At 41.1% G+C, this 13,871-nt stretch overlaps 1 protein-coding gene across 1 annotated transcript in view; it reads left to right on the top strand.

Annotated features, from left to right (window-relative positions):
• The window catches only part of EDARADD (EDAR associated via death domain), a 68,229-nt gene that overhangs the window by 24,920 nt on the left and 29,438 nt on the right, over positions 1-13,871 (top strand). Inside the window, exon 4 of the mRNA XM_070471041.1 lies at positions 2,079-2,137. Within this exon, the coding sequence (XP_070327142.1) occupies positions 2,079-2,137 (59 nt within the window). The remainder of the gene's footprint in view (positions 1-2,078; positions 2,138-13,871) is intronic.

The raw sequence follows: 13,871 nt of genomic DNA, 5'->3' as shown, positions 1-13,871 counted from the left end.
GTGATGACGCTGGTCATTGTGAGGGGCTTCCCAGGTGGTGCTAGTGGTAGAGAGCCCACCTGCCAATGCAGGAGACATAAGAGACATGGGTTCGATCCCTGGGTTGGGAAGATCTCCTGGAGAAGGAAGGGCATGGTATCCATGCCATACCATACCATCCACTCTGGTATTCTTGCCTGGAGAATCCCATGGAGCTGGCAGGCTACAGTGCAAAGGGTCACATAGAGCTGGACACAACTGAAGCATCTGAGCATGCACAGCATGCATGGCCATTGTGAGAATTATTATGACCGAAATCAAATGCCTGTCACTGAAAAATCACTTTAGTATGCATCTGAATTCTGTGGGCTGCTTGTTAGGTGTCAGATTTCTGGACTCCCTGAAGTTCCAAACCAGAAAGTCTAGAGGTGGAGCCCAGAAATCTGCATTGTTAACAGGCAGTCAAATGATTCTCATGCAAGAGAACTGGAACTGTATCGTGAGGAACACAAGCCTAGGTGAGATCTCCATTGCTCCAGCTTAGAAAGATATGGCATAGGGATTTCCCTGCTGGCCTGGTGGCTAAGACTCCGCCCTCCGAATGCCCAGGGGCTGAGTTCCATCCCTGATTAGGGAACTAGATCTCTCAGGCTGCAACTCAAGATCCTGCATACTGCAGCTAAGAACCAGTGCAGCCAAATAAATTTAAAAGAGAAAAAGATACCATATGGAATCTTAGTAAAAGACTGTGCTTTTAGTTTAAATTTCGCAGATAATAATATTAAAGAAAAATGACCTTTTAGTCAGAATCATGTAGGCAGCAATAAATATAGCCCCTTACATGAACAAATCCATCAGCTCAGTCTATAGTAGGTCAATGCATGTTACAAAATGTAAAAATAAATAATGGATGAATCAATCAATCTGTCATTCAGTCCTAACTTTTGAACCCTGAGTTAAGTGATTCTTTGTGTAAGGCTTTATAACTCTAAAATTTTACATGCCACTAAATATTTGTTTCATAGTATACTATATTTCTGTCAGCTTTCAAAGTTAGTGTGATACTGAATTCTATGGTTAAAGAGTAAAATCTAATGGAAAAATTCATCTTTTTTTTTTTTTTTTTGCCATACCACATGACATGTGGGGGTCTTAGTTCCCTGACCAGGGAAGAAGTCTGTGCCCCCTGCAGTGGAAGTGCAGAATCTTAACCACTGGACGACCAGGGAAGTCCCCCAGATCAGCTTTTAATGTATTTGTCTTCACCACAAACTGGGGAGCTGTGACATTAACACATATGTAAGACAACGTAAGAATGGAATTTCCTTCCTCACAGTTAATTCTGAGAGGTGTTAGACGTTTCACATGTCTATCATGTTCCTTTGACTTTCACTGGCAATCCCCACTTTAGAACTGAAATGATTTTGGTTTGACTTTTAGGAGGCTGAGCTATCAAGATAAGTATAATCCCACTCCCTGCTCTCTGAAGGGCTTAGTAAACTGTCAGTCAGACAGCCAACACCTGGAATCTGATGTAAGATTATCAGAGGGGAAAGTTTGAACCACCTCCTGCTCCCTGCGTTGCCAGGGAGGGGTCCTGCCGTGGGCTTATGAGGATGGCCACGCACAGGACATCCGGGCAGCTGAGTCTGACAGCAGCTTATGAGTCACGGAGCCCCGTGGCCTGGGGGAGGACGATGGTGCACGCCATGCAGGGTCATGCCGCGGCTGCGCTTGGGGACAGAGTGAACGCCAGGGGCTGCGGGTGACGAGGCTCTCCTGTGAGCGGGGGTGTGCCCCAGGGCTCCTGGGGAAGGATGTAACTCTGAATAAGTCAGTGGTCTGGCAGGGAACCCCCACCGCCCTGGGATGAGCAAGGACTGTGCCTGATCCCCTCGAGAAGGAGACCTATTTAGTTGGGGTTTTGTCCACAGGAGCAGAGTGAGGAGGGGAGCTTGTAACTGGGCCACTCAAGGTCCTCCTGGTTTTACCAGACGTAAACAGAACATAATATTAAGTCTTCATTTTAGGCCTTATATTGCAGAGCATGTGCTTTCTTCATCAAGCTTAGCATCTTTTTTTTTTTTTTTAATACATAGAAGAGGAGTGTGATCCAATTACTTTGAACTGCCCAGCAAATTCCGATGTGCAGCACCAGGTAAGAATAATGTCAGTTATATTTTTACCCCTAGGCACATGCTAATCCAACTAGAATTTACTTAGTAATTATCTTCTAGAGCTTTAAAAATAAAGAACAGGATTTTTGGATAATAAGTTTGGAAATGATCTTTAAGCATCCCAGTAATGTGGTGTATCTGTATAGCTTCTGTTACTTTTAGTAACTGGGTAGCTTTAATCTAGTCTTTGAAATAAATACTTATCCATATGCCAAAAACAGGCCATCAGTGTTATTGAGTTAGAAAGGAAAGTTGCTTTCTTTTGCCCATTGTTGGTATGCACTGGATGGGAATTTTTTCTTAAAGCCTCAACAAAACTGGGTAGTTCAAGACATTTTTGTAATGTTTTATAAAACTTTTACTTCATTCAGATACCAAGTTTTAACATATTATTTTAATTGTCCTTTTACAAAATACAGCTGTCATTTTCTGCTTTTAAAAGAGTGCTTGTTATTTTAAACTTCAGATCTGACAAAATGTACCAAAAGGTTGAAAATCACTTGGCACCTTCTACTGTTCACCTTGCAAGGGACAGAAAGTCCCCTCCATAGGAATGAGATCTGTTCTGAGAGCAGTTTGTAAGTCTGATTTGTTCATAAATCCAGCAAAGTTAGCCTAGGTACCCAAGTAACATAATCGGCTATATAGTACTGTACTGTAATAGTTTTATAATACTTTTCACACAGATAATATATAACAAAGCAAACACAAAAAATAAAACATGTTTAACCTTACAGTATAGTACTTTGAAAAGGTCTGTAGTGTATAGTACGGCAGCTGGTGCTTCTTAGCACTACCAGCTACATCACTGCTGCTTTTACGTTCGCTCCCAGACATCCTGGGCTTGACATAAAGGTACTGTACTACTGACTGTATACAGTAGTGTATAGTAAAGTACACAAACACACAGCTGCTTGTAGAGGATGCACACACGTGACAATGTACACCAGACACGTGACCTGATTTGTGTGATTGCACATGTGAACGCACATTCACATCTTTGAAAGTTCTCAACTTGAAGGTTTGTATGTAGGGGACTTACTATACATCCTTCCAGAAGCTTCTTTGGGTCACCGGGTGCTTCAGTTACTTCTTGATACTTTCCAGGCTATCTCTGTTTACTCATTCAAAGCTCATTAGCAAAACTACACAATTCCTCACATCCGCCTAGCTATAGTTAGGACATTAAAAGTCTCAAAAAGGGTGTCTTGCCTCAAGACAGACTGGCTGGGTCCTGCTTTCTCTGTAATACCAAGTTAATTTTTAACAAGACTGATTTGAACCTTGCCTGGCCCGTAGAATCCTATGGACAGAGGAGCCTGGCAGGCTATGGTCCATGGGGTTGCAAAGAGTCAAACATGACTGAGTGATTAACGTTGTTTTTTTTTTTTTCAGTCTTACTATTAAAGCATCAGTCAGTAATAAATCAATAATAGTGATATTCTTAGATAATCAAGTCACTTTTGTCATAAAGCAGATTTATACAGTAGTTGGTAAGATAAGCAATTTTAACCATAAACAGTTCTCTTGAAAATTGTCAATGGTGCTACTTCTAACTTTAACTTGGCAGTCTTTAGTCGCCAACTAGGAATACCATTTTCTTATTTATTAATCCTGATACTCAGCATTTTCCTTGGAATTATAACCTGACGCTGGACTTTGACAGTGATTGAATTTCAACTATTTTAGTGAACTTTAGATTCACTGAAAACTTAGTATAAGTTTTTCCTTTCTTGCAATCCTTAATTTACTTAAAGTTTTGCTCCTCACATTTTTTTGCGACAAGATACAAGAATGTTATGTTGTTTGTTTAGTTTTAGGGATTTTCCAAAATCATATAAGATTAGATACAGAATATGCTTTAGGACACTGTTCAGTATATTTTCTAATTTTAGTATTATAGTTCTGGTTTGATCAAGCATAGATTATCTTCAAAGATGGAAAAAGATTTTTCAACTAAAAAAAGCAGGGTGCGTGCTCGGTCACTTTAGTCGAGTCCGACTCTGCGACCCTATGGACTGTAGCCCACCAGGCTCCTCTCTCCATGGGATTTTCCAGGCAAGAATACTGGAGTGGGTCTTCCCGACCTGAGGATCAAGCTCGTATCTGCCTGTGTCTCCTGGATTGTAGGCAGATTCTTTACCCACTGAGCCACCTGGGAAGGTCCCCCACCCCTAAAAAAGGGGGGGACCTACTTTGGATTTTTATTTAAGTTCTGTTTTAAAACAGGCCGTCATATATTCCTATAAAAAGTAGCACTGTACCTACTACTTCAGTTGGTTATTTCTTTGCATAATCTGTAGGACTTGTTCTAACCGCTAGGTATCCAGAAAGAATCTTTGAAACTAACTTGGCAGTTAGAACAAAGAAAACTCACCAGGGGAGAAATGTTTAAAAAAAACACAACAACACTTCATTTTCTGTAGCTCAGACTTTAAAAGCAAGTTGAAAATACATTCTTTAGAATATTTATCATTTGCTGTTTCTTCGATTTTTCTAATTTATGAGACTGACGCACTGCCTACTGCACTAAGGAGACAGATGATTTTTCTAATTTATAAACTAAAATCCATTTCTATGTAAGATCTAATTTTAACCAGCTTTTTTTGAATGTTGCCAAGGGAAAACATTGTGATGTCCTGTTTGTCAAAAATAGAAAACTGACATCTCATAAAATTTCATCAAGAATCCTTTTCTTTTAGTAATTTGAAATCAATACCCCCCATCAATTAGAGTCATCCTACTTGTCCAGTTTGTTACAGCTGGTACTTACCGAGTCTGTGTCCTGAGCCTGGGTATTCTTAGACGTGCAATACTCAGGGTGGGGGTTGAGGCGGTGGGGGGAGTAGGGAGGAGACCAGACCCAAGCAGAGCTTCTAGACTTGTTGAACAGCAGTGTACGCAGCGTTAGATTCTGGATGTGGCTCTGGTTCATCTGTTTAAAAATTTTTTCATGGTTCTTTATGTTTATAGAAAATATTTCCCAGAGTCTTTAAATCAAATAATAAAATTTTAACTACATGCACACATGTATGGCAAATGATAGCAGAGCAAAATCTGTTTCAGTTTTTAGTTAAGAATCCGTGCCAAAGGAGACTGCGATAGTAAGAAAATCAGCAATGATGAGGATGCCAAGTTGGAGTTAGAGGTTATGGAAAAATAACTTTTTCCTCTGTTTATGCTGGTTATTTGGTTTTACCAAACTATAATTTTTTTAAGTTTTAAAAACCACATTAAATTATTGGTATTGTTATTATTATATTGATACCATACCATATTGATATGCTATTATTAGTATGATACTAATATGCGATGTTGCTAATAAGGGAAACCACTGTAGAGTATATAGGAATGCTCTATATTATCTTCTCAAATTTTCTGTAGATCTAAAACTATTTTGAAACATACATACACACACATGTATAATATATATATTTTTTAATTTACTTTTCTTTCTTGGCTGTGCTTCACAGCATGTGGAATCTTATTTCCCTGATGAGGGATAGAACCCCCACCCCTTGCCGGGGAAGCACAGAATCTTAACCACTGGACCTCCAGGGAAGTCCTGAAACATACACATATTTTAAAAACCACACTAAATATAATTTAGAATCAAGAAAAATGAAAAAACTCATCCAAAATTCCACCACTCTAATATTATTTTTGTCATTTTGATGTATTCCTTATATATTTTTATCTGGATAATTATTTTATTAAAAACCTGTTTACAGACAATTTTGCATCTTGCTTTTGTTGTATAATATGATCTCACAAGTTTTTATCCAGTTTGAAAACTGGATCTCACTTCATCCAGTTTGCTGCATGGCAAACTGATACTGTCAGTTTGGCTGCATGGCTGCATGATACTGTCACCTCTGATGTTTATTGATAACAGAAATAGACTTGAGGATGTGTGCCTGGGGGCAGGGTGAGAGCAGCCTCATAGAAGGAATGCTCTGAGGAGAGTCAGAGCAACCAACTTTGCCTGGAGCTGAAGTGTTGGCAGATTGAGGCAGTGAGGCTGGAAGATCATTTGGATCCAGGACCCTAGAACCTTAAATGCCAGAAGGAGGCGGATGGAAGATGTTGGTGGCTTTCAGGGATGGTTCTGTGACCAAATCTGGGACCCTGGGGAACTGGAGAGAGATGAGACTCGGCCTGTAAGCAGGAGAGGGATGCTACTAACAGTATCAGTAGAGGATTAAGGGGGAAGATAAGATTTGTGTGTTGTTAGGATTGAGAGTGGGTTTCCCTAATGGCTCAGATGGTAAAGAATCTGCCTGCAATGCAGGAGACCTGCCTTTGATCCTAGAACCGGGATCCCTTGGAGAAGGGAATGGCTACCCACTCCAGTATTCTTGCCTGGAGAATCCCATGGACAGAGGAGCCTGGCCGGCTAGAGTGCATGGGGTCGCAAAGAGCTGGAAATGACTGAGTGACTTTCACTTTTCAGGATTGAGAGTTGTCTGTTTATGGACTGCAGAAAAGGGAGATTGAAGTCTGTAGAGTTTGGGGTATGTGAGATGTGTGGCAGGAAGTGATTGGTTTAAAATGCCTGCTTCAAGAGGTTCCAGTTGAAGCCCGAGAGGAGGACGGGACTGTCAAGGAGAGCGTCCTTGTTGAAAAGCAAAGAGAGGTGCCTAGGGTGGAGCCTTGAGGAACACTTCCATCTGGAGTCCAGAGGAAGACAAGGAGCTGAGAGGCAGAAAGAGGAGTGGCCAGAGAAGAATACTGTCTGTGGTGGAGGCATCTGTACTTTGCAACACTTTCCTGGTTTATACTCAAATGTTTGCTGATGGTCTCATTGTCTCTCCTCACCAGCAGGGACTAGTATGTGTTTTGGCTCATAAGTGTATCCTCGATACCTAGCACATAGTAAGTCTCAATAAATGTACGTTGAATAAAGACAGCAGAAGGTCAGGGTTGGGCATTGCTTCAAGTGCCAAGGAAAGTACTGTCAGCATCATCTTGTAGTCAAGGGCAGGCCCTACAAAGACACCTTTGGATTTTTCCTTTCAGATGGTATTTCAGGAAGGACCTTTCAGGAAGGAACTCAGTTATAGGGACAAAAAGATAATTACAAAAGGCTTGAGGAGTGGGTGATAAAGTTTATGTAGTTTTGTCAGATTTACTAAGGTAGCAAGGAAAAGTAGTAAGCTTTTATTTGAAGATGTTGGAAAACATGGCAAAAGGTTCTTTTTCTAAGGATGGGAAACAACAGATTTTAAAGGATATGGTGTCACCAGGGGGATAGAGATTAAAGATTAAGAGGGAAAAGAGAGAGAAGTGGAATAATTAATGGGATTTGTTTTCCCTGGGAAGGCAGAGAGGATTAATTTTCTTAGCAACTATTTACCAGTAAGTCCTTAGCAATTTCTATTGGAGAAGACACAGCACATTGATTTCCCTCAAGGAATTTGTAATCTGGCAAATGAGATATATGCACACCTATGTTAGATAAATAAAGACACCAAAAACACACAGAGAGGAGTTGTATTTTATTTTATTTTATTTTTGATTTATTTTTATTAGTTGGAGGCTAATTACTTTACAGTATTGTAGTGGGTTTTGTCATACATTGACATGAATCAGCCATGGATTTACATGTATTCCCCATCCCGGTCCCCCCTCCCACCTCCCTCTTTTTTTTTTTTTTTTCCATTTATTTTTATTAGTTGGAGGCTAATTACTTTACATCATTGCAGTGGTTTTTGTCATACATTGAAATGAATTAGCCATGGATTTACATGTATTCCCCATCCCGGTCCCCCCTCCCACCTCCCTCTCCACCCGATCCCTCTGGGTCTTCCCAGTGCACCAGGCCCGAGCACTTGTCTCATGCACCCAACCTGGGCTGGTGATCTGTTTCACCCTAGATAATATACATGTTTCAATGCTGTTCTCTTGAAACATCCCACCCTCGCCTTCTCCCAGAGTCCACAAGTCTGTTCTATACATCTGAGTCTCTTTTTCTGTTTTGCATATAGGGTTATCGTTACCATCTTTCTAAATTCCATATATATGTGTTAGTATACTGTAATGGTCTTTATCTTTCTGGCTTACTTCGCTCTGTATAATGGGCTCCAGTTTCATCCATCTCATTAGAACTGATTCAAATGAATTCTTTTTAATGGCTGAGTAATATTCCATGGTGTATATGTACCACAGCTTCCTCATCCATTCATCTGCTGATGGGCATCTAGGTTGCTTCCATGTCCTGGCTATTATAAACAGTGCTGCAATGAACACTGGGGTGCACGTGTCTCTTTCAGATCTGGTTTCCTCGGTGTGTATGCCCAGAAGTGGGATTGCTGGGTCATATGGCAGTTCTATTTCCAGCTTTTTAAGAAATCTCCACACTGTTTTCCATAGTACTAATTTGCATTCCCACCAACAGTGTAAGAGGGTTCCCTTTTCTCCACACCCTCTCCAGCATTTATTGCTTGTAGACTTTTGGATAGCAGCCGTCCTGACTGGCGTATAATGGTACCTCATTGTGGTTTTGATTTGCATTTCTCTGATAATGAGTGATGTTGAGCATCTTTTCATGTGTTTTTTTGCCATCTGTATGTCTTCCTCGGAGAAATGTCTGTTTAGTTCTTTGGCCCATTTTTTGATTGGGTCATTTATTTTTCTGGAGTTGAGTTGGAGGAGTTGCTTGTATATTTTTGAGATTAATCCTTTGTCTGTTGCTTCGTTTGCTATTATTTTCTCCCAATCTGAAGGCTGTCTTTTCACCTTGCTTATAGTTTCCTTTGTTGTGCAAAAGCTTTTAAGTTTCATTAGGTCCCATTTGTTTACTTTTGCTTTTGTTTCTAATATTCTGGGATGTGGGTCATAGAGGATCCTGCTGTGATTTATGTCGGAGAGTGTTTTGCCTATGTTCTCCTCTAGGAGTTTTATAGTTTCTGGTCTTACATTTAGATCTTTAATCCATTTTGAGTTTATTTTTGTGTATGGTGTTAGAAAGTGTTCTAGTTTCATTATTTTACAGGTGGTTGACCAGTTTTCCCAGCACCACTTGTTAAAGAGGTTGTCTTTTCTCCATTGTATATCCTTGCCTCCTTTGTCGAAGATAAGGTGACCATAGGTTCGTGGATTTATCTCTGGGCTTTCTATTCTGTTCCATTGATCTATATTTCTGTCTTTGTGCCAGTACCATACTGTCTTGATGACTGTGGCTTTGTAGTATAGTCTGAAGTCAGGCAGGTTGATTCCTCCAGTTCCATTCTTCTTTCTCAAGGTTACTTTGGCTATTCAAGGTTTTTTGTATTTCCATACAAATTGTGAAATTATTTGTTCTAGTTCTGTGAAAAATACCGTTGGTAGTTTGATAGGGATTGCATTGAATCTATAGATTGCTTTGGGTAGTGTAGCCATTTTGACAATATTGATTCTTCCAATCCATGAACATGGTATATTTCTCCATCTGTTTGTGTCCTCTTTGATTTCTTTCATCAGTGTTTTATAGTTTTCTGTTAATAGGTCCTTTGTTTCTTTAGGTAGATATACTCCTAAGTATTTTATTCTTTTTGTTGCAATGGTGAATGGTATTGTTTCCTTAATTTCTCTTTCTGTTTTCTCATTGTTAGTGTATAGGAATGCAAGAGATTTCTGTGTGTTAATTTTATATCCTGCAACTTGACTGTATTCGTTGATTAGCTCTAGTAATTTTCTGGTAGAGTCTTTAGGGTTTTCTATGTAGAGGATCATGTCATCTGCAAACAGAGAGAGTTTCACGTCTTCTTTTCCTATCTGGATTCCTTTTACTTCTTTTTCTGCCCTGATTGCTGTGGCCAAAACTTGCAAAACTATGTTGAATAGTAGTGGTGAGAGTGGGCACCCTTGTCTTGTTCCTGATTTCAGGGGAAATGCTTTCAATTTTTCACCATTGAGGGTGATGCTTGCTGTGGGTTTGTCATATATAGCTTTTATTATGTTGAGGTATGTTCCTCCTATTCCTGCTTTCTGGAGAGTTTTAATCATAAATGGATGTTGAATTTTGTCAAAGGCTTTTTCTGCATCTATTGAGATAATCATATGGTTTTTATCTTTCAATTTGTTAATGTGGTGTATTACATTGATTGATTTGCGGATATTAAAGAATCCTTGCATTCCTGGGATAAAGCCCACTTGGTCATGGTGTATGATTTTTTTAATATGTTGTTGAATTCTGTTTGCTAGAATTTTGTTAAGGATTTTTGCATCTATGTTCATCAGTGATATTGGCCTGTAGTTTTCTTTTTTTGTGGCATCTTTGTCTGGTTTTGGAATTAGGGTGATGGTGGCCTCATAGAATGAGTTTGGAAGTTTACCTTCTTCTGCAATTTTCTGGAAGAGATTGTGTAAGATAGGTGTTAGCTCTTCTCTAAATTTTTGATAGAATTCAGCTGTGAAGCCATCTGGTCCTGGGCTTTTGTTTGCTGGAAGATTTCTGATTACAGTTTCGATTTCCTTGCTTGTGATGGGTTTGTTAAGATCTTCTATTTCTTCCTGGTTCAGTTTTGGAAAGTTATCCTTCTCTAAGAACTTGTCCATTTCTTCCAAGTTGTCCATTTTAGTGGCATAGAGCTGCTGGTAGTAGTCTCTTATGATCCTTTGTATTTCAGTGTTGTCTGTTGTGATCTCTCCATTTTCGTTTCTAATTTTGTTAATTTGGTTCTTCTCCCTTTGTTTCTTAATGAGTCTTGCTAATGGTTTGTCAATTTTGTTTATTTTTTCAAAAAACCAGCTTTTAGCTTTGTTGATTTTTGCCATGGTCTCTTTAGTTTCTTTTGCATTTATTTCTGCCCTAATTTTTAAGATTTCTTTCCTTCTACTAACCCTGGGCTTCTTCATTTCTTCCTTCTCTAGTTGCTTTAGGTGTAGAGTTAGGTTATTTATTTGACTAGGAGTTGTATTTTAAAAGTAAGAACTTTGACTCTTTTTTCAGAGGCAGGACCAAAAGAAGGGTAAAATGGGAGAAAGATAGAAACTTCTTTTTTAGATGTAAAGGCAGTAGTTGAGTTAATCAGTGTCAAATTTGAGTTGTGCCTTGAATGATGACATGTGGATGGAGCAGGAAGAAAGGAAATCCAGCAAAGACATCAGGGGACTAAAGAGTTTGTTCCAGCCATACAGCACTGAGGCCATAGGCCTTCTTGAAGTTGGTAGTGGTGTGGCAGTGTTTGATAAGTGGGAAATAGATTACAAGAGGATAAATGATGACACTTCCACCGTCCATCCACCCAGCCATCCATCCACCCACCCACCCATCCAGTATTTGAGTCCAAGAATGTATCACCACTACCATCACTACTGTTAAATGCTAGGGGCATACAGTGATGCACACTTAGAGCTTTCAGTGAAATTGAGCATTTTTAAATCTCCCACATGGAAAGCTGAATCAGAATGTTTAAGCTAAGAGCCTCTCCCTTAGATTTTCAGAGACTCTCAGCACAGAAATATAGAGGGAAAAGAAAAGAGAGAAGACAGTGATTGGACTCGTTCAGTAGGTAAGCAGGCTTCTTGTTGAAGAGAAACAGGCTTGTTTCTCCCACGTTAGCATACCTGTCTCTAACTGCTACCGTAGGAGGTGCTGCTCTAGAGGAAGTCTGGAGGGCCCGGATCTCCCAGGCACTTGGAAGGTCCCGGAAGAGTCTTCCTGTGAAATGATGGGATGAAAATAGAGTCTTAGAAACGTTACTCTCATAAGTGGCTTGTCCAAGGGATAGGTAGGAAGAAAGATTGAGGCCAGGAGACACCAGGGGGCTATTGCAGTCACCCAGGAAGATCATTTGCCCAAGGGCCTGGGTGTGGTTGTGGAAGGAAGAATGGAGAGTGGGGAGTGTAATTCTGAGACGTTCGTGTTCGCTTGCTGGGGCTGCTGTCATGAAGCACCACAGAGAGGGTGGCAGTAACAGCAGAAATGTATTGTTCCACTGTGCGGAACCTGTGAGTCTGAAATCAAGGTGTGGGCGGCGTTGGCTCCTTCTGAGAGCCATGAGGGAAAGATCTGTGCCGGGTCTGTCTCCTGGGTTTGTAGCCAGTTGTCTGTTCCCTCTGTCTTTTCACGACGTCTTCCCCCCTTGCATGGCTCTCTCTTTTCACATGTCCCCGTTTGGTAAAGACACCAGTCATACTGATTTAGCACTCACTTTCATGACCTCATTTGACTTGATTACCTTTATAAAGTGAACTCGCTCAGTCGTGTCCGACTCTTTGCGAACCCGTGGACTGTAGCCCACCAGGCTCCTCTGTCCATGGGATCCTCCAGAATCCCAAGAATACTGGAGTGGGTTGCCATTTCCTTCTCCAGGGGATCTTCCCGACTCAGGGATTGAACCCAGGTCTCCCGCATTGCAGGCAGATGCTTTAACCTCTGAGCCACCAGGGAAGGCCTAAATGGGACGCTGGGACTGCATGGGCCGGGAATCGAACCCCGGTCTCCCGCATGGCAGACGAGAATTCTACCACTGAGCTGTCTCCAAATACAGTCACACTCTGAGGTGCTGGAGTTTGGACTCCAGTGTATATCTTTTAAGGGATACCATTCAACCTCTAAGAATGCTTGGGGGAAGAAAGAACAAAGTGATACATTTTGGAGATGTCAAGGGTTCAGTGTCTGATAGGACTTGAGACTGCAGAGGAGGAAAGGGTTACAGATCTGCTTCCGAGAGTCCCAGCAGGTGAGCAGTGCCTAGTGGGGCCACTGTTGAAAAATAAGAAAACGGCTTCTCTGGGAACTCGGAAAAATAGTGAACTCATATTTTTTAAGCTCTTAAGATATCCGCAAGGGACTTCCTTGTCTGGAAGACAGGGAAGACTTCGCCTTCCAATGCAGGGGGTATGGGTTCTATATCCTTGGTAGGGGAGCAAAGATCCCCCTTTTGGCTTTGCAGCCAAAAAGCCAAAACATAAAACAGAAACAGTGTTGTAACAAATTCAATAAAGACTTTAAAAAAAGTATTTAAAAGATGCCATCAAGCACATCATAAATGCTTTATGGGTATGTAACAAATAAATAAGATTTACTGTGACTGAATCTGTACAATACAGAATCTTTCTACTGGTAATGGTGTGGCAGAGAAAAATCACACAGGGAAAAAAATCACTGGAAGGGAGTGTCCAGATTGGGTGGGAGTTGCCAGGGAATCAGAAACAAGCTATGTTGTGTTCAGGGTGCCAGAGCACATGGTGGATTTTTGAGAAGTGTTACAGGAAGCAGCATGAATGGCTGTAGATGTGAAGTCCCAGGGACGGAGAGCACGTGCTCGTCCAGGTTCATGGCCTGCCCTCCTCCACAGCCCCAGAGGCCACGCTGTATCCATGTGGTCCACAGAGGACTCTGCAGCAGGGTTCCTCCATCTAGAAACCACATAGGGGCTGCGCGGGCTAGCCATGTGCACGGGCGTCTAGGCTGTTGGGGGTTCCCAGGACTCTCTTCTGTATAAAGTTAGTCCTGTTATTTAGGGGGCATTAGCAAGACCATCCTGCCAGCCATCATGAAATAGAGAGGCAGGTGAGGGAAGGAAGGGAACTGGGCCATGTTGGAGGAGCTCTGAGCTTCCAAAATAGCACAAGGAACCTTCCCAAACCCAGAAGTAATTTCTGTAAGCCTCATAGGTGATTCTGATGTGCCAACTGCCTCCCTCCAAATGAAATCATTGAATGGAAGGGAGAAAGTGTCTGGCCATGGGTCAAGTTCACCTACTGCACAGCTAGGTTGATGTCTGA

This window comes from Odocoileus virginianus, chromosome 7, assembly GCF_023699985.2.
Source record: "Odocoileus virginianus isolate 20LAN1187 ecotype Illinois chromosome 7, Ovbor_1.2, whole genome shotgun sequence".
Taxonomy (NCBI): Eukaryota; Metazoa; Chordata; class Mammalia; order Artiodactyla; family Cervidae; genus Odocoileus; species Odocoileus virginianus.
This window is presented reverse-complemented; position numbering and strand designations above follow the sequence as displayed.